The following is a 20362-nucleotide window of genomic DNA, read 5'->3' as shown; positions in this document are numbered from 1 at the left end:
CTGCTTCAGACAAAAACGTGCACTTACCGAATCGCTGCCCCGACAGAGGTGTGAGCGCTGGGGCACCGTGACCGCCGCCACCACGGGTGGCACCGCGGTGGGACGGGGCACGGGGGGGCCCTGCCCGCCTCCCTCGGTGCCACCAGCCCTTCGGAGAGCAGTTTCTCAAGTGTTGTGTTGTTGTTTTTTTTTTTTTTTTTTTTTCCTCTCTCCTGCCCAGCCTGATAAAAATAGACTTTGAGCAAGCAGCGTTTCCAAGCAAAAAGCCGTTGGATTTGTTTGTTTTATCTGGAAGTTTTTTAAAGGATTGAAAAGTTGGGTCGGAGGGGAGGGACCGGCTCTTCCCAGCGCAGGGATCCAGCAGCAAAGTTAACGTTTCCGCCACGGCTTTATCTTCTCATCCATGTAAATAAACGTCCTACACACGTCATCCGTGTGGGGCTTGCAGGGAGAGCCGGAGATGATGGGCCTGTTCCTACTGGTAATATTTATTCAAGCAACAAGAGCAGGAAACAATAGCAGGAGCGAGACTTTTCCTTGAGGCCGGCGGGCGGGAGGGAGGGAGCAGTGTGTGCGCGCCCCGTGGCCGCGGCACGTGCCCTGGAGAGCAGGGACGGTGCTGTCCTAGGGCAGGGCCGGGGCACGGGGTGGTGGGGCCCCTTCGGGATGCCGTGACGCACCCAGTGTCCCCACCAGCAGCAGGAGGCAAAGTCCTTTGGCAGCGCCTGCAGCAGGACGCACGAAAGGCAGAGTGCCGTGGTGGTGGCTGTGCTGCACGGGGGTCATCAGCTCTGCTCCCTGCAGGGGGGGGGCGTCAGGACGCGGCCGTGGGTGTTGGTGGAGCTGGAGGTGGTCCCTGGAAATCTGTGGTGTAAACAGGAGCGAGCGGCCCTGTGCTAGTGGCTCCTGCAGGCGCATCCTTTGCCCACGTGTCAGTGCTCACCCTGCCCCGGGGGGTTTCTGGGGCTCGAGCTCTGCAGGAGGGGGAGCAGGGGGATGCTGCACCCCGACCACAGCAGCGCTAGGTGGATCCCACACCCACCGTGCAACCCCGGGTCTGCTCCTTGTGTGGGGTGCAGCATCCCCAGGGAGTTGTGCTCCCTCCAGAGGGGCAGCCCCATGTGCAGTGAGTGCCTGGCGTGCACCATGTGCTGCTGTGCCCCAAGGGTTTTGGCTGGACGAGACCACGTCCTGGGGCTTTGGGCAGGCGAGTCTGGTCCCGGCGGCCACTTTTTGTAGGGTTTTAATGCAGGGTTTTGCATTAGGATTCCGATCTGGGGTCACGGTGGTGTTAGTGCCCTTCTCATCCCTTTGGGCAGGAGGGGTGCTGGCCGCTCCTGTGCGGCTCCCCGTCCCGCTGGGCTTTTCCTTCTCACCTTCCTCTGCCTCTTCCCCCAGGAGAAGGAAAGGAACGCGAAGAGGAAGAAGAAAAAAGGCACCGCCGTGCAGAGCGAGGAGGCTGCCTTCCCTCCCGCCGCCGAGGACGAGGAGATGGAGGTGTCGGGGACAAGCGGCAACGAGGAGGAGATGGCCGAGGAGGCAGAAGGTGAGGCGGGTGGAGGCAGGGGACGTGCTCGGCCATCCCGGCAGTGCCATACAGCCACGGCAGAGCGGTTCAGGGGCCATCTGTGGCCTTTCTGGGGCTGCAAATGTCAGCGCTCGCAGGGGGCCACGTGTGCCACCCTGAAGCCGCACCGAGGTGACGCCGTCCCGCAGCACGAGGCGCTCGTGACCTTTCGGATGCCTCGGGATTTCACGCTTGCGAGGGCTGCGCTGGATCGCTGCCCTCCTCCCCTGTCCGTCGGGAGGGATGTTTATTTTGGGAAGGTTGGGCAATGCAAGGGCTCGGTCACCAGCCGGCCTCTTTTGGGGACCCCCGGGGGTCTCAGGAGTCAGGGTGTGCAGGGAGAGCAGCTCTTGCTGCTGCCTTGAGCTCTTGAGGACTGGGGGGTGCCAAGTCGCTGCCACCTGAAGCCGCTGCCATTCCCAGTCCTCCCCAGTTCAGCTGTGGTGTGACAAAGCTCTGCGCTCCCCAGGCCCCTCTCCACCCCGTGCGCACCTTGTCCCCGCAGGGTGGCACCTGGGTGATGCCCAGCGGCTCCTTCTCGCCCCAGAGAAGCAAGAAGTACCCTTCTTGCACCAGTTTATTTCCAGTTGCCATCAGCACATGCTCCCCAGAGCGTTGGCTGTTATAAATCAGCTTTCTTCTTGTTTTCCTCCAAAAACCAGGCCCTGCACAGCTCGGCAGGGCGCAGGGCCGAGCCGGGGCAGACTGCAGGCACTGCGGGGGCTCGGGGAGAGACCCACGGGGAGGCTGCTGGGGGAAACAAAGCAGAGAGCCCCTGGGTGATGCACAAGGATGGATGCAACCCGCTGGGCTCCCACAACCCATCCCCATCCCGTCAGGGCATCGTGGCCACCACTGCACCCCCTCCCAGGCATCTGAGCCCCCCCCAGGGCTGCCCCAGCCCCTATCCAGCAGGGCTGATGGACCCCAGCGGGTCTTTTCCTCCCCATTCCCTTTTTAAGGGAGCGTTTTCCTCTCTCCCAGCCCTACGAAAGGAAGGAAACAACTTGAAAGTGACAATTTTCAGCTATTTATCGCTTAGAAAGCGCGGCAGCAGAGTTGGGAGAAAATGTGCATAATTTTCCAACAATAGCCCCATTTGACTTTTGTCAAAGTAATTTAATAACTTAACCAGCACTGCTGGCACCCTGCTGCTTCCTGGCCTTAGCACCCAGGCTAATGGGACTTGAAATTGGAAATCTTTTCAAATCATTGTTGGAAGTGACTCATTACAAGGCAGATTCCAGGTAAATCTTTGTGCGAGGTGATATGTGACTCAGAGGCGCGGGGTAAAAGGTAGTTATTGCTCTTTGTGAGAGCGGCTGAGAGGAAACAATGCGGTTTTGAGATTAAAGACAGATCTCTTGACACTCGCTGAAGCTTTGCCTTCCTAGAGCCCCAGTCCTCATTTCCAATTCCTCCCGTTGGGCGGAGGGGGCCTGGTTCCGAAGGGGGCTGTTGAGCGGAGCGAGCGTGGAAGCCGAGGTTGATGAAATGTCACGGGCACGGAAATGTCAGAGCTCTGCTCGGGAAGGTCGCGGGCTCCGGGGTGACATTTGGAGACCCGTGGGGAGCACCTTGGGGCTGGGGGCCACGCGGCAGGCCCTGGGGTGGGCAGGAGGACTTGGCACGGGTTGTAGCGTGTGATTAATCGCCCGTGTCCAAGCGGTCTGCTTGCGAATGCGAGGCACGTGCGCTTGTTCGCCCGGTGCCCGGGGCTTTGCAGCCAGCCGGGTGCTCCCATCTCCACCCAGCTCCCTTCCTCGCCTCCCCAGCCAGGGATTTGGGGTCCAGAGCGAGTGCAGCAGAGCCCAGCGCCCGGCTGAGCCTTTTTGTGCCTCGGCAGCCCCTTTCACATCGGGTAGCACCAGGTATGGGGGGAACTGAGCAGCTGCACATCTGTGCCCAGGAACTGGAAGACTTTGGGTGTGCTCAAACGCCTGGCTCTTGGGGCAGCCACATCTTCGTGTTCCCCATTTTGGGGGCGTTTGAAGCCAAATGTGGTGCTGTGGAGAGAGGCAGGTAAAGGGAGAGCTGGGAGGGAGCCCCGTTACCCATTTGGGACCCAAGCACGAGAGCTGTGCCCCGAGGGGCCGTGCCAAGGCGTGTCAGGGGCGATGTGTGGTCGCCTGGCCCTTGCTGCCTTCCTCTGTATAAAGGAGACCTGGAGGCAGTGATCCCCTTCCAGCTGCAGGCCCCTGCTCCCCGCAGCACCTCCATCCCTGGCCTTCCCAGCCCCTTTTCAAGCCGCGAGCAGATCCGAGGAACGATCCTTGACATTTAATAATTAACCTGTCCTGCAGCACTGGCAGAGCTTTGCTCTCACCGACCCTGACCTCCTTTCTTTCGCCTCTGGCGGCTTTGACAACAACAAACAGGCGCAGTGTTTTGGGATGGTCCCCAGCTGCCCTGGGGGGTGGCAGTGCCAGGGACACGCGGGACGTAAGCCGGCGGCCTCGCCGTGCCAGCAAGGACGGGCAGGGAGCCGCAGAGCTCCCGGGCCCGGCGGAGCAAAGCCGAGCTCCAGAGCTATGGGTGAGGGCGGCCGGGAGCGAGCAGCAGGGTTTTGGTGGAAAACCCAGTTGCTGGGAGTGTGGTTTGGGGTTTGGGTGGGGGCTCGCTCAGCAGATGCTGAGCTGGGCAAGCCGGGAGACCCCTGGTGTGTCTCCGGGGCATCCCAGCCCCGCGCTGCCAGCCCCGGGATCGTCTCCCCCTCGGAGCAACGAGGGCGTTCTCCTCCCATGGGAGGGGGCGGAGGCAGCGGTATGGGAAGTGAGAATCTCAGCCCGATCCTTATTTTTATTTCTTCCCTTTTCTCAGCTGCAGTAAATAACAGCTCCGACACTGAGAGCATTCCCTCGCCGAGGCCCGAAGCCAAAGAGGGAGGCGAAAGCGGGGCCAAGGCACCACCCGGGCCGGGAGGTGACTCCGGCGCAGAACCGGCAGTCAAGTTGGAAGAGGCCCCCACGCCCCCCGACGCTGCTGCTGCCACCGCCGGGCCCGCGGCCCCCGCCACCAACCCCGCTCCTGCCGCCAGCCCTCCTGCGGAGGCGGCTCCCGAGGCGCCCGGCGGCGAGGAGAAGGCCCAAGAGGAGCTGGTGGTGGACGTGGTGAAAACGGAGGAGCCGGAGGAGAAGGCGAGCGAGGAGCCCTGCAAGAGCGAGGTGAAGAAGGAGGAGAGCGAGGACGGCCAGGAGAAGGACAAGGGGAATGACAAGAAGGCGGAAAGCGGCGCCGGCGGCGGAGGAGCGGCGGGGGCGGAGGGGACGCCCAAGGCCGAGAAGAAGGAGAGCCACAAAGGCAGCAAAGGCCCCGGGGTGAACCCCGACAGCGACTCCAGCGCGACCTGCAGCGCCGATGAGATGGACGAACAGGACGCCGTGGACAAGAGCAGGTAGGGCTGGGGAGAGGCGCGGGTCACGGCGTGGCCACGGGGCCGGGCGAGGCGTCTGCTGCGTGCGGCCGTGCCCACGTGCTCCCTCCTCCTGAGCTCTTCTTTTAGGAACGTCACCGCTGAGGTGCTCCCCAGGCGAAGGGACGTGCCCGGCTGTGTCCCCGCGTGGCCGCGGCCCTTTGGCCATCGCTCGCGAAGGGTCCGTGACCCCGCGGGCAGCGCCGTGTCCCAACGCGGGGGTGCTGCTGGGCAATGGCCCCAGACAGGTGTTGGGCGCAGAAGCGCTGAGTCTGCTGCTCGCAGCCCTGCGGGGTGATGCAATGGAGCCGGACGTGCCCTTGGGGACAGCTGAGTTATGCAGAGGCGTAGACTGGGCTGCCTGCATCCGGGGCTGGGAAGGGTTTTTCTGTCTGAGTCGGCGCTGGCAGGGGAGCAGTCACTTCGGGGACGCGTTCCCAGCGCGGAGAGGGGGCGAGCTGCTGCCTCGGCGGAGATGCTGCTGGGATCCGCGAGGGTGAAATATCCGCCCCGGCCATAAAGGGGGCAGGACGGTGAGGGATGTGCGAGCTTTCCTGCAGAAACACCACCGGGCCTTCACCTGAGCTGCCGCGGCCCCGAGCCCTGCAGCCACCCTGGCCGGTGGCCGAGGGGGTCTGTGACCCTCCAAGGGTGGCTCCTGGCACCGGGAGGGGAAACATCGGCCTCTTCGGAGGAGAAACGTCCTGTTCCCCTCCCGTCTCTTCCCACCACAGCAGCAGAGCCCTCCCCACCCAAGAGCCTCACAAACGGGACAGGGTTTCCTGTTTTTTAAAGAATTATATATAAATACGTGCCTCTTTGTAGTGCTATTTTCTCTTGTGGCTCCCACTTCCATCCACGCTGGCTCCTGGGCCGGGAGGGACCTCCTGCATCCACCCGGCCGTGGCACGGGGGCACGGAAACCTCTCCAGGCTCCTGCCTCTGCCTTGGCTGGTGTCCTGCATCCAGCATCCTGCAGCCCTCCCGAGGGCTTGCAGGGGGCGGTTGGCAGCGAGACGGGTGCTTCAAGGCCAGGCAGGCTGCATAAAAAAAATAAAAAAAGAAAGAAAAGAAAAAAAACAGACGAGGAAAGCAGCAGGACGAGGTGGCAGGCAGCTGTGATCCCAGAAGGGCACTGCGGTGGATTTGGGAGCTGGTGGGTGAGTGCTGCTGGCACAGGAGGGAGCAGGAGCATCCCTCGGGAGCAGCCCTCGCTGGAAGCAGTGCAGATGCTGACGGGGGCACTGGGGATGCAGCTGGCTCTGGCCCCGTGGTGGGGCCGGGGCCTCTTGGCTGTGGGGAGCTCCTCTCTGGCGTGGAAGGAGTCCAGCACCACCCCTCCCCGCCCTCCCCTTCCCAGCTGGGAGAAACCTCCCTGCGAGGGGGAGCGAGGCCAGCAGGGCTCTGCTGCTCCTCTTTGACACGAACCCAGCCGAAAAGGGGACGGCAGCAGCTTTTAGCAGCCTCCCTGCTGCAAAGGAACGGCTCTTCTCGGGAAGTTTTGCACCCGGGCTCCTCAGTGGGTCAGTGCAGGTATCTCAGCCATCAGACAGCTCCCAGGAATATCAGACAGGAATCAGGCATCCCTCTGCTGCCCGGGTGGGAAGGCGCAGGTGATGGCAGAGCCTGAGAGCAGGGAAAGCTGCAGTCTGAGCATCCCCATGGCTTTGTCCAGGCGAAGCATCCAGCCCTGCCAGCCCGCACCGTGTCCTGCACCCAGTTAGCAGGGGCTGGTACCCACCGTGATGCCCACGGGGATGCTGCGCGCCTCCTCGTTCGCTCCTTTTCAACGCAACCTCACGGGAGCCAGAGGCGTGCCTCCCGGTGCGTGCCTGCAGCCCTCTAACAACCCGTGGGCATCCCGCTGCCCTGCTTCCTCGCTCCTCCAGCCCGCCGAGGCTGCGTGCCCGCGGGCGGCTCCCGCAGCCCCAGCGCCGCGTGACTGCGAGCACGCGGGCAGAGGCGACGGAGAGGACGGGGCTGCCGAGATGCCGCGTGAGCCGCCCCGGCTGGGACAGCACCGGGCACGTGGGCGATGCTCGCCCGCCCACCCTGCGCTGCCGAGCTGGTGAAAGCAGCGGGGTGGCCGCAGCATCTCCCAGAAGAAGGGGACGGGGGTGGCTCGAGTGTCCCTGTGAGCACGGGGAAGGGGCTGTCGCTGGCCACCGTGGGTCCTCCTGGTGTTAGAGCCGGCAAAGGCTAGGCTGGGAGAAGGAGCCGCAGCCTGAGCTCGTCAGAGCCGAAGGAGGCAGCTGAGTGTCCGTGGTTACACGCAGCGTGTGCTGGGAGGGCTGCTGCGAGCACGGCCAGTACCGCGGTTCAGGGGGAGGTCGGGGCAGAGGGAAATGTGCGAGGCCGTGCACGCTTACCCCCTGGGGGAACCTGGGGACTGCCCCCGGTCTCTGTCCCCTTTATGGAACGATTGCGTGGGCAAGAAATGGAGTTTGGGCCATCTTAGTGGGGTCATGGTGTGTTGGGTTGTCCGGCAGTTCGAGCAGTCCCTTGGTCTCGGACCGGTCCCCGTGGTGAAAGCTGAAGGATTTGGGTGGATGCGGTGTCCCGGTCATCCCAAAGCCTTCCGCACCACCCCGGGCTCACCCCGAGCATGCTGGCACCATGCAGAGGGCTCGGTGCTCCTCCCTGTGCCATCACCCACACGTAGGGACTGGTTGCTGGGTTTGGGGCCCCCAGGTGAGAGCTCTGAGGGACGTTTGGCCCCTGTCCTGCTGTGTGCAGACAGGACCAGTGCCCCTCAGGGCAGAGCATCCACCCGACAGAGCTGTGCCTGCAGCAGGGAGAGCTCCTGCTGCTGATGGATCTCGCCGGGCTGCAGAAAACCAGGCTGAAGATTGGCCTCTTTTGGGTAAAATCAGAGCCCAAACTGCCAGGGAATGGGGCCCAGGGCTGCAGAGCGTGCTGCCCCCATGGGCTTTCCCCAGTGGTTTGGGAGCCCCAGTACAGACATGCTGCAGCTCCACATGGCACGGCGGTCCTGAGAGCAAGTGCTGGGTGTCCTCGTCCCCAAACACTTCTCAGCAGCCTTTGGGGTGCTGCCCCTGTTCCTCTGGTGTGGCTTCACCCCACCTGTGCTATCCCGTGGGCGGACATCACCGCGATGGTCCGGAGAGCAGCTCGGGTGAGCTGCCCCTCACCTGGCTCCCCCAGAGCATCCCAGTTCCCCCAGGACATCCCAGTTCCCCCAGAGCATCCCAGTTCCCCCAGGGCATCCCAGTTCCCCCAGAGCGTCCCAGTTCCCACCCCTGGGGCAGATCCCGACGTGGGTCCTGTTCCTGCACCGATGCAGCCGCGAGGGCTGGGGCAGCCCCAGCGCAGCGCTGTATTTATTCCCCGCACATGGCCCGGCCACGCTTGTTTATTCATCCAAGGGTGAGCATGGAATGACCTTGAAATTTATAGGCTGAAGAGAGCAGTGAAATAACAGCTAAAATAAACAAATCACGCTGTAAAAACTTAGAAACGATGAACTGGCTTCAACAAATGGGAGCTGGGAGGGAGAGAAAGTGAAGATGTCCTGGAGCGACGTGGCCCTGGGGTCTCAGCACGGGCACATCTCGACCCGAGGGCTTTGCCTCTCTCCTTTCCCATCCCGTTTTGGGGGGAAGGCACCGTGGTGCTGGTAACACCCCAGGGAAACGAGGCATCAGCTGGACCCTACAGCCCTTGCAGGAGGGATGTGGTGCTCGGTGGCAGCGAGAACCCTGTCCCAGGAGGAGAGGCAGAGGTTTTGAGGCACGGGGGCTCGGCACAGCCATCCTCTGAGCGTCCACCCCACAGCTCAGCCACGGGGAAGAGCAAGCAGAAAGGGTGCAGGGTTGTGCAGCCACGAGGCTGAGCACCAAATCCCATCCGAATCCAGCCTCTTGCCTTTCAGGTGATCCAGGCAGCCCAGCTGCGTGTGCGTGGTTGTTTTCCCAGGCTTTAGAGCCTTGATAGAAGACAGTCAGTCCTTGAAAAGGAACGTGAGGCTGATCTCGAGTGCTGGGTGATGCTTGAGTGAGCTGGGGAGGGTGGCGTGGCGCCCAAACGCAATCTGAACGGGTCGCCCTGCTCCGTGACTCCGGGCTCCGCTTCTCCCTCGGGCTTATTCTGGACAACAGCAGCAGGTTTGCTAGAAATAATTAGCATAGCAGCTAAAGCAAAGAGGAACTGAGAGCCTCTCGAGGCAGACAGAATCGTCTCAGAGCACGGAGTCCCACGGGACTTGTTGTCTCTGGAAAGCAGGACGTGGATCCCGGGCCTGGTTATCCCACGGCAAAGCTGCCAGCGCTCTGCAGCTTGCTTGATGCTGCTGGTCTGCGTCCTGTACTTGGGGAGAGTGGGTCCCCTGGGCCCTTGGAAGACTAAAAGGAGCTGAGGCACCGGCAGCCCACCGAGGTGGAGGTGGCAGGCACCTCCCCGGGGCTGCAGGCACCCCGTGCTCCGGGCAGTGCAGCGGGGTTCCCTGCTGAGCAGCCCCTATCCAAGCCTCAGGGTGAACCCTGCAATCTGGGGCATGTTTGTAGCCACCTGAACAGGTCTGGGACCAGGCAGCGGATTGCAGAGCTAGGAGCACAAGAGCACAGTGTGCTCAGGAGCTTGGGTTCCCAGCCATGAGTTATCGTCCAGCTCGCCCCTCATTGATGACAAGGGTGTCTCCCCAGCTCAGCAGCACGAAGCGGGGCGGTGTGGGACGTGGGGGAGCGATCAAATGTGGAGCTTGTGCATGGCATTGCCCCCTTAACCCCTGTTTTGTGCTCAGGTTGCTGTCCCCCCGGCCCAGCCTGCTCAACACCGCCAGCGAGGCCAGGCTGAACTCCTCGCCGCAGAAGCCGCTGGACCTGAAGCAGCTGAAGCAGCGCGCTGCTGCCATCCCTCCCATCGTAAGTGCCCGAAAAAGAGGGTTGGGGCTGGGGATGCAGCACGTGCCTCGCACGTACACTTGCACTGGGACGTGTCCCCCTGCCTGGCATGCAGGTGGCTGAGCCCCGTGCAGGCAAGGTGCCTCCTGTGCGCAGCGTGCTCCCCGCTGCCGGAGAGCCTGCCAGTGATGTTTGGATGTCCCTCGAGCTCTTCTATCAGAGAGTAGTGGGAGGTCTGGACAGAAAAAGCTCCTCGCTGCCACATGACTGCTGCCTCCCTTTGCTTTAAAAAGCAACTGTGCACCCTCCCAGCCCTGTGCTTCTCCTGGTCTCGTGCTTAAAGTCACCACGTAAAATATGTTTATGCTCTTCCTCAGCCAGAAGCTCTCCTTGGTCTCCCCTTTTCAGCACAAGGCTACTGGAGAGCCACAAAAAGCTGATCGTTCCTGGCTGGGGCCGTGACAAAAAGCACCCTCTTATCTCCAGGGTCAGCGCCAGAGGAGGAGCATCTGTGGGTTGGGGAGAGAAAATCCCTGCTTGTGTGTGCTGGGTTTCAATACTCGGGAAAGACCCGTTCCTGGTGCTCTTTTAGTTTCCCTTCTTACAGCAAAAGATGTGGCTGCAGTCATGTAGCTGCTTGCAAAAGCTACAGGCAACTAACTGCAGAGTAGAGGCTCTAAACAAGGGAGGGCTGAGGCTCTCCGCTGGTGTCACCAGAACAGAGCTGGAGCTCTTTGCTGTGGGATTTTTAACCTCCCGTGGCTGGTGAGCCTTGGAGCTCTCTTTGGGACACGGGGCTCTGTAACACCTTGCTGCCTCCGCGGCCGTGAGGGATGTTAAGAGCACAGGGCGAGTTTCACCACCTCTTACTGTTTCGTTGCAGATTTCCGAAGGTTTCTCAGAGGGGATATTGCAGAGTGGAAGCGTGAAGCCTCAGGTGCCTCCCCACGCCCTGGCCCTCTACCAGCAGCAGATCACTAAAGCCCACGAGTCCGCCCGCGAGGACGTGCCCCCGAGCAAGCTGTCGCAGGCCCAGCAGCAGCAGCAGGCTGACAAGGAGCAGCAGCAGCCGAGCAGCAGCCCGAGGGGAAAGAGCCGGAGCCCCGCTGTCGGGGACAAGGAAGGTAGGGCGGTGAGCGTGGTGGTGTGCGTCGAGCTGTGCCACAACGTGCCCCGTGTGCAGCTGCACGCAGCCAGCAGCTTGCCTCCTCTTAGGTGGACGTTTGCTTCAGCCCTTGAAAGCTCTTTAATAGCGTCTCGAAGCGGGGCCGGAGAGGCATGGCTAATTTCCCATGTTCATTAGACAGTACATCATGTCTCATTGAGCCTCCAGCAAACACCGAGCTAGTGTCGAGTGCCGAGGAGGTGAAGATTGCCTTTATTAGCGTCTCTGCCATTCACTTGAGAGCAAAGGGGCCTGGAGGCGTGCCAGGGCTTTGGGTACAATGGCTCTTTTCTACCTTGCTGGCTTTTTATAAAGAATGCTTTTAATGCTCAGCAGGGACCATTATTTCATTTAAAATCAATGCTAATACTGTGACTTGGAGTCCAAAGGTTCCTGTAAAGATTCCCAGTGCTTTCTCCCCGGAATAGCTCTGATGTGGTTTGGCTGCCTAATGAGCAATCCCGAGTTTCCCACCATAGAGCAGCTGAAGTGTTATTAGCTGGAGCACCTGGGGATCAAGGTTAAGGAGAGTCGGGAAGTCCTGATGAGACTATCCTCTAAATGTGTTTTTAATCTCGGTGACAGCCTGTTCCAGTTCAGCGTCACCATCCCTGCCCCTCGTAGCCCGCTGGGTGTTGATGAGACACTGCCACCAGCGGTGCCATCAGAGGAGCCGGGAGGCTGGGTTTTGTGGGGGCGATGCCCCCCAGCAGTGGGTCCTGCACTGGGATGGGGGGGATGAGGCCGCGTGGATGAGGCAGATTGGTGCTGGTTGTGGTCATTGCTGGAAAATCGGTGCCCTCATTCAGCCCCCAGAGCAGCCACGGCCCTTTTTGGACAGGAGGATGTGCTTGCAGAAGGAGCTGGTTGCCAAATCTTCTTTTTCCTTAAACAATAAAGAGCACCGTGTGTGGCTCAGCCCTCCAGAATGTTTTGCATGCAAGCCGGGAAGGTGACTGCTCACCTTGAGGAAGGGAGTTTCCCCTGAGTCACGGTGCTGCCACCCGTGAGGTCCCATCTCAGCTGATCCTGCACTGGTGCTTGCTGCCCAGACACATCAGCTCCCTTCCAGCCCTTCCCCGCCGGTGATGGGTGATGGGGTAACGGGGTTTGATCTCCTCCTGCACCGTAACCCTGTGCAGATCCATCTTGCATGGCTCAGCTTCGTGGTGAGCCGCGTGGCACGGCCAGTGCTGGAGCCTGGAGCTCAGCACCACCGCACGCCAGTAGTCGGCACGGAGCACTTTCTTCTCTGGGCCACCTCCGCAGTGCTCCAGATCTCTGTTAATGAAGCTAATTACCCTGCGAGGTGCACAGCGCCTGGCCTGTGTCACACAGAGGCATGGAGCAGGCTGCCCAGGCTGTGACGAGGATTAGGAGTGGAGCAAACATCTCGGGGGATCTCCAAGCCCTGCTAACCGTGCCCGCGTGCCGGTACCGCTGGGGGCCTGGGTTGTACTTGAGCCCTCGGGAGTCTTCATTCCATGGTGTGAATGCATCTGTCGTGTGAAAACAAGCAGGCTTGTGCTGAGAGGCACCCCGAGGGGAGAAACCAAGTCCCCAAAGCCCCATTTGAATGCAGCGATGAACTCGGGTGGTGGCTCAGCGCTGTGTCTGTGGCCAGATACCCAGAGACAGGCAGGGAAATCTATGTACCGGGGGGGTTCCCCTTCCCTCCCCTGCTCTCCAAGGCCTCCCCATGGGGCAGCAAGTGCCCACACCCCACACGTTGTGCTGCCACACTGCATCTACACGGCCCTCGTTAAATGGGGAGAGCCCAGCCCAGCCGGCAAACCTCAAACAGAGCAGCCTGGAGCCTCCTCGTAGGCAGGGTCCAGCTTCCCCTCAGCAGCTCCGCCGCCTCCTCCGCGGCTCGCTGAGGCCCAGCTCGATAAGAGAGCTCGAACTCCTGCAGCCGCTCGGGGGATCGACGTCCTTCGCACCGTTCTGGATCCGCTTCAAAGCAGTCTTGCACACATCCTGGCCAAGGCGTTGGCTGCCTCGCGGCTCCTGGCCGGGTCCGTATCGCCTTGGAGGGCGGCCAGAGCACGGGGACGAGCCGCGGAGCGCGCGGGGCCGGGTAGGGGCAGGCAGACGGATCCCTGATCCCTTCCCCTGGTGCCCAGCCGCCGTCGGGCATATCTCGGGTTATCGCACGGCGGTTTGTTGTGTGTTGATTTAGTCGTGTTTCAGTTGGCCTTCGGAGGAGACGGGGAGCCAAGAGCATTAATTTGGATGACGGATCGTATAAACTCTGACTCCTTCGCTCCGATTCCAGGGGCTTGATAAACGGTAATAGGAACTCTCTCTTCCCCGCGTAAGTGCTATTTTATCAAAAGCTGGCTGAGTTATAGCCGCCCTCTAATGTGGGGGCAATTAAGAACTGGCCACATTTCACAGGCTCCAGAGGCACGGAGGGGAGGGAGAGGCACCCGCGGGGCGGGGAGGAGGACGTGGCTCTCCGGGAGCCATCCAGGGGGCGCGGAGCCTTGGCTGGTGGTGCCTTGGCTCCGGAGAGCAGCTCCAGCTGGGCCATCCCAGCGCCTTTCAGCCCTGCAAGCCGTGGGCTGGATCAGCCCCCCGGGAGCTGAACGGGGCTGAGCTTAAAGGGAGAAGATGAAGGGATGCCACGGCCCCTCCGTCGGTGGGGAGGATGCTCCTGGATCCCTTGTGCCAGGAGGATGCTCCTTGGGATCTGGCATGGGATCTTCACGGGGAGGGAAGATGCTGCAGGCGAGGTCTGGCCCCGCCAGGCTGCAGCTGTGTGTGTGCCCAGACACCTCTGCGTGCTGATAATGGATTTCTTGTCTCACCGAAGAGGGCAAGAATAATCTCCCAGCTTCTGAGTACACTGAGCATTAATAATGATAATGCAGTAAAGCCTCATTAAATTGGGCCTCTGATAATCTACTTGCCCTATTATTAGGCTTAGCAGGATTCAGGCATCTATTTTTATCAAAAATTGATGGTTAAAGGCTGGGTTCATTTGTGACTGCTATTGTTTACTGCCCAGTTTCTAATTTCTGGTCAACACAGGCGTTATGCAGGTGGGTCTGACAAAGAAGGGCAGTGCAAAATTAAGTGTTTATCGATTAAAAGCAAATCCTACCAAACCTGCCTCTAATCCATTCAAAAACGGCTGTCTCATCTGCCTGCTTAGCGAAGCGTTCCTGCGTGAGGATGCGCTCGGGATGGAGCCGATAAAGCTCCCCTCCCCAGCACCCCGCGGGGCGCCTGGGTCAAGAAGAGAGCTGCTCTTTAAACCCCCCCCCAGCACGGCTCTTCAGCCAGCAGGCACTTCTTGGCCTCGAATCAGCCTTTTTATAGCCAGGGCGAACCCAGCCTGGCATCCAGCAAAACCTGAGCCAGTTCATTTCCGAAAGCTCCCCTGCCTGCAGCCCAGCTGCCTCGCAGAGGACGCATCCAGTCGTCACGCCGAGCCCGTCTTGAACTTCATTTGCCTTTGACGGTCTCACAAAGCACGCTTGTCCCAGGTGCTGGGAGAACAGCTGGTCACTTCAGGCTCTGAGCATCGTCCCCTTGCCATCCGACAAGCTGATGCCTTTATTTCTGGCCCATCAGCGGACCAAAGGGGTTGTCACAAGCGAGGCAGAACCCGCTGGATGTCCCTGCGTGCCGGGGGACGCGGGGTGCTGGCAGCATCCTGCCCCCCAGCCGAGGAGCCTGAGCCTGGAGGAAGGTTGTTTCGCCTCCGTGTGGCTTGGGCTGCTCGCTGAGCCTTCCCTTCTCGTGTCTGCCTGTCCGTGGGGTGCCGCTGAGCAAGCTGTTTGTCTTCCTTTTGCCTTGCAGAAAAGTCGGTGCACTTCTCATCCATCGCAGAGGCCCAGAAGCTGAGCGCGGAGCCGACGGCCGCCTCGTGCTGGCCCCCTGTCCTGTCCTACTCCCGGGATGTGATAAAAACCTCTCCCCAGGCGGAGCCCCACTTGTTCCAGTATAACTCCCCAGGCAAGTGCAATCCACCATCTGCACGGCACGTCCCCTCTGCCCTGACCTGCGGCCGAGGACAGAGGCTGCGGTTCCAGCCAGCATCACGGGTTGTTCCCTTAAATCAGTGCAGTTATTTTCTTTTTGGGTGGGAGAGAGGGCTCAGCAGAAAGCCGCCAGCCCCTTGCTTTGCTCCAGCACAGATCAGCCTCCCTTGCAGCTGGTGGGGCCAGCTGAGAGCAGCCAGGCGGGTGTCCCAGCCCTGACCGGGGCAGGATGAGGGACGTGGTTCGTCACAGACCACCAGGAGTGTTCCCTGCATCGCCCTTGGTGCAGTCAGGAGGGTTTTAGCCCTCACTCTGCTGTCCCTCTCTGGCTGGAGGACACACGATTTGGATGCAGAACCAAAAGGGAAGAGGCGATAACTCAAACTAGTCCAGTCCTCTCCAAAGCGATTGTCTGCTTGGATCCTGGAGCCACGTTGCTGTCCCTCAGTTCCCTAATGCTTGTGTTTTCCGTGCAGGACACCCCATCCCGCTAAACCTGCATGAGAGCTCTCGCTCAGGGCTGCAGCGGCTAGCGAGCATCTCCAACCCTCCTCCCCTCATCTCCTCCACCAAGCACCCGCCTGTGCTGGAGAGACCCGTGGGCTCCATCTCCCAGGTACGTCGGGGGGCGAGCGGCAGGGACGGCCGTCGGGGGCCCGCAGCTGCTCCCTGACCCCTCCTCTCGCACCGCAGGGCATGCCCATCCAGCTCCACACACCCTACAGCTCCGAGCATGCGAAGGTCCCCGTCGGCTCCATCACCATGGGCCTGCCCCTGACGATGGATCCCAAGAAACTGGGTAAGAAATCGGGAGGCGAGGGATGTCTCGCAGGGCACGGCAAGGAAGTGCAGAGGGTGCAGGTGTGATCCGAGGATGACAGCAGTTGTCTTTGGGGAAAGCAGAGACAGGGAGCTAAATATATGCAGTGTAGGAAAGGGACAACTCAGGCAGGGACACTTCCCAGCCTATAAATACCCTCTGGCTAATAATGTGATGGAAGGAAGGAAACATATTGCCACTCCCCAGGCTGGTGGGATAAAGAGTAAATGGCCTGAAGTGAACAAGGAAAGTGTTCAGCCTGCAGATTTGAAAAAAAAATCTTAATATCATAAGGAGCTGGGCAAAGGACTGGGTCTGGATGGGGACTGTGGCTGCCAGCCCTGCACTGTGACCCCACAAGGAGGGATGGGATCAGTGCGTGCTCCTGGGCAGCACCTGCCAGCCCCTGCTGCTTGCAGCGGTGCTGGAGGAGGCCCTTTGCCAGCCGTGGGTTTTGCAGGGAGGCTTCCAAGTCCTCCTGCTGGGCTCCCCACCAAAGACCTGGCTGTTGGTCCAGCCAGTCCCCACTCCTGCCTCTGCCAGGCACAAGAGCTGGTGCCAGGCGGGGCTGAGACGTGATCCTGGTGGCCCAGGACATGGGAGGTGCCAGCTGGAGGCTGTCGGAGGCCACGCTGATCTGTGCTTCGTGTTTTCCAGTGCCTTTTCCTGGAGTAAAGCAGGAACAACTTTCTCCTAGAAGCCAGGCCAGCCAGCCAGAAAGTCTGGTGATGCAGCCGTCCCAGGAGGGCTCCATCCTGCGGGGTGAGCGTGCGGCCGTGCCCCAGCGTGGGAGGGCAGGGGGGATGTGTGCTGCCCTGGGAAGGTCTGGGTGGATTTTGGGGTTTCTGCCCAGCCAGAGGGGTCTCTTTGCCCCTTTTCTCCAGCTGCTCAGATTGCCAGAGCGGTGGCAGATAGGTCTGTGCAGCATCTCCAACGGGACACCAAGACATTTCTAGCCACAGCCCTGCATCAGGGCTTGGGCTTTGATCCTGGCAGGGGTTTTGTGTGCACAGGGCACCCCACAATCTGTTGCTCAGGACAGCAAAGCAAGACCAGTTAAATGCCATCAACTGGTTTTCAGTGTTGGGGCTGCAGCTGGGCAGGGACCACATTTCATTTAAATCTAGTCTTCCCATTTTTCCTTAGAGAATGAGTATCGATGAGTTGTTTTTAAGTGATTTAGGTAATTCTGCTTTGTGAAATCCCCAAGCTTCCTGCAGGCAGAGGCAGGGTGTGCAGTGGATCGGCTCCAGCCAGATAACACAGAGCAGAGCTCACACCACCCTGAGCTCCATCTCTCTGGAGATCTGCTCCGACCACATCAGCAGAGGCTGCGGCAGGCTGTGCTTTCTCTCAGGCCCATAAATCTGCCTGGCCCCTCCACAAAGGCAGCAGGGAGGTGATAGCTTCAGAAGAATTGTTTGCACCTCCCAGCCCCAGGGCTGGGTCCCTTGGGGGCCAGGGTGGGAAGAGTTGTGCAAGGCTCTGGATTTAAGGCTGACATCTCCTGGTGGGCTTCCTCTCGGGTCCGTCAGCTCGCCAGAAGTTGGGTCGAATCCTGCTGGCTTAGCCATCAGCATTCTTGGCCCCGCAGGCATTGTGCTGAGCAGCAAATGCAGCCTCCAACCCGCTGCCTTTGTGTCCTGCAGGTACTTCCCTCGGCTCTGCCTCGGGAGGGAGCATCACCAAGGGGACACCCACATCCAGGCCCCCTCCGGAGTCGCCCATCACGTACCGAGGCTCCATCACGCACGTAAGTCCCTTGTCTCCGTCGGGCTTTGCTTTTCCCGGGTGCTGGTCACTGCAGCTTGGGGTGCCGGTGTTTGTGGGTGCGCTGAGCACGTGGCACGGGGCTGAGCCACCTGCAGCAGCACAGAGCCCTCGCAAACAGCCTCAGCTTGGCTTGGCACGAGCCCCGTCCCATCTGCAGGAGAGCAGAGCCCGGCGAGCAGCGATGCAAAGCGTCGCAGCGTGTCTGAGCTCCCCCTTTGCTTTCAGTAGCTGTCAGGAGCACGGGCGAAAGCAGCTTTAAATGGCTCTGGGAAAATAATCCTGGCAGGGCAAGCACGCAGCGAGGAGGAGGAGAGGGGTGGAAGGCCCTGTCTGGGCAGAGGAGAGGAGGAGGCTGCGAGGGGCACGTCAGGTAATGAGGTCTGCCAGTGCTGAGCGCGCTGTGCTGGGGGTCCTGCCCAAAGGCTCTGTGGAGCAGGAAGCTGCTTTGGCCTTAATCTCCACCATCCATCTTCAGAAGAGCAGCTGGCAAGCGGGCGATAGTTTTTTGCCGTGTGAGTTATTGCTCATCTGGTAACGGAGCAGAGAGCATAAAGAAAAAAAATCACCTGTTTCCCTTGGGGATTTTATCTGGCCGTCATTCAGGTATTCAAAGCCACTCGTGCTGAGATTTTTGCCTGCTTCATTCAAAGAGGGTGACCGTGTTCCCTTTGGCCCTGGGGACCTGAACCTAAATCCTGGCTCAGAGCAAAAGCTTCTCCTGCCAGGTGCCCTGCATCCAGCAGCTGCCAGGAGTGGATGCTTGACGACTGCAAATAACCCCGTGGAGCAAACGCATCCCCTCGTGTGCCCCTGCAGCAGCTGTGGGAAGCCACGGGTGGGCACGAAGGGTCCTGAGCCCCACGTGCCAGAATTCGGAAATAAGAGCAGTTTGTACGATGCTGTACATCAGCTATTTAATCCGTCTGGATTCCCTTGGCTGGGGAATTAAGGTCCCAAGGCCAGAGCAGGCTGCCCCTTGCTCCTGGCGTTCCCATCCCTCCTGCTGCCTGGCACCGGCTGGCCTGGCAGCCTGCGTCCCTCTGCTCCCGCAGCAGCTCCCGGTGCCGGGGCTGATATTTGATCTCGGATTAGTCAGCCAGTGTGCAGGAGGCAGATCTTGAATATATGCTCTGTGCTCTGAAGCCATCTGTCATCACTTGCTTTCAAATCCCCTCTGAGCACGTCCGCGGAAGGAAGACGACTTTACCTGGGGCTGGGAGAGCCGGCACCGGGCGCACCAGGAGCGCCAGCAGTCAGGGCCCTGATCCCACCCATGGGCACATCCCGGCAGCTGTAGGGGGGATTTTAGGGGCTGGTGGCCCTCAGACAGCTTGGTACAGAGCAGAGACATCTCCAGGGTGGGGTGGGAGAAGAGTGTGCAGAATCTCAAACGCCAGCATGGGTGGGTTTTGCTCCCCGGGGCTCCTTGTGGGCATCAGCCCTGGGAGTCGGTGGGGTTAGGCTGAGCAGGGGGGTGTCAGCCAGGAGCAGGGCTCTGACAGCACCGCCCTGCATCCCCTGCGATGGGCGGGGTGGGACATCATCCCCTAGTGTCTGTTCCCACTCAGCACCGAGCAGGCAATGATGGCAGAGCAACGTTAATCAGCAGCGACATCCTCAAGGACATCTAGCTCCGAGTATTTTGAAGGGGAATCGGGGAGGGCAGGTGCTTGTGAACCACGTTCCTGTGTGCCCCTGGGGAAACAGAGGTTTCTGCTCATGCGAGTTTGTGTGAGGAGCCTATTTTTGTTGGAGAGCCCAATGGCAGGCATCGCTCCCCCACCTGCCCTGCCTCGGTGGGATGCCTCGCAGCTCGCAGTGCTGGGCCTGGAGAGCAAAACCCAGTGCTTGCCAGCCCTGCCCCACACCTGCGGGATGGCAACAAGCCGGGTAGCTTGCTCCAAAACACACAGCAAAGAACACAGCTGCTGCTTTAGAGGCCCAGGGTCGTGGCTGCCCTAAGGTGAGGACCACGGCACCGACACCAGCACCCAGCCAGAGCCGGGCTGGCCCCGGCACCTCGCCCCTTTCAGCCTGGTGCCTGCCGTCCCCGTGCTGCCCTCACCCCCACCTCTTCCCAGCAGCCTTCCCCGGCTCACGTACCTTCTTACCGCTTGCCGTTATTGTCCTCATCAATAATTAAGCTGCAGGTTTCTCGCTGCTGGCTGTGTCAGGAAGCGGAGGCCGGGCGCGCTCTCCTCCGCTCGGCTCCCCCGGCGGAACAGAGTGTTCCTGTGTGCGAGCGCGCCTGCTTGCTTAATTGCTTGTGACACTGTTAAATATGGATCTTGGTGGCTTTCCAAGGGCACCCCGGCAGAAGTGCTGTACAAAGGAACCATTACCAGGATAATCGGAGAAGACAGCCCCAGCAGAGCGGAGAAAGTGAGGGAGGATGCCCTGCCCAAAGGACATGTCATATACGAGGGGAAGAAGGGCCACGTGCTGTCCTACGACGGTAAGTCGGAACCCGCTGCCTCTCGGGCAGGTGCCGTGGTGCTCGGGTGTCGGGAGGTATTTGGGGCAAGGCTGGCCACGTGCGATGGGATGACCTCACAGGTTCACTTCCAGCGTGGGCTCTCTCCCCCCCTGCAGCTGGGTTTCCCTTTGTCCCGTGCCATCATCTCACCTCGGAGGCGGTGCTGCTGGCACACAGGGACGCGGGGCGGGATGCCCATGGGACATGCCACACCGTGAGAGGGTCCCCAGGGTCTTGGGCCAAGGTGGAGCCCAAAGAACCTACAAGATGGAGGCAAATCAGATAGTTTGCCATAAAT

At 60.6% G+C, this 20362-nt stretch overlaps 1 protein-coding gene across 14 annotated transcripts in view; it reads left to right on the top strand.

Annotated features, from left to right (window-relative positions):
- The window catches only part of NCOR2 (nuclear receptor corepressor 2), a 224630-nt gene that overhangs the window by 178274 nt on the left and 25994 nt on the right, over nucleotides 1-20362 (top strand). For all 14 annotated transcript variants that reach the window (XM_082774065.1, XM_082774067.1, XM_082774066.1 and 11 more), the window contains 10 exons: nucleotides 1399-1546; nucleotides 4388-4961; nucleotides 9739-9859; nucleotides 10722-10962; nucleotides 14814-14969; nucleotides 15472-15611; nucleotides 15689-15794; nucleotides 16473-16577; nucleotides 17465-17568; nucleotides 19893-20043. In XM_082774065.1, coding sequence (XP_082630191.1) covers nucleotides 1399-1546; nucleotides 4388-4961; nucleotides 9739-9859; nucleotides 10722-10962; nucleotides 14814-14969; nucleotides 15472-15611; nucleotides 15689-15794; nucleotides 16473-16577; nucleotides 17465-17568; nucleotides 19893-20043 — 1846 coding nt within the window. The remainder of the gene's footprint in view (nucleotides 1-1398; nucleotides 1547-4387; nucleotides 4962-9738; nucleotides 9860-10721; nucleotides 10963-14813; nucleotides 14970-15471; nucleotides 15612-15688; nucleotides 15795-16472; nucleotides 16578-17464; nucleotides 17569-19892; nucleotides 20044-20362) is intronic.

Source organism: Aythya marila (assembly GCF_965140915.1).
Source record: "Aythya marila genome assembly, chromosome: 17".
NCBI classification, from domain to species: Eukaryota; Metazoa; Chordata; class Aves; order Anseriformes; family Anatidae; genus Aythya; species Aythya marila.
The sequence above is the reverse complement of the archived record's forward strand: the minus strand, read 5'-3'. Positions and strand labels throughout refer to the sequence as shown.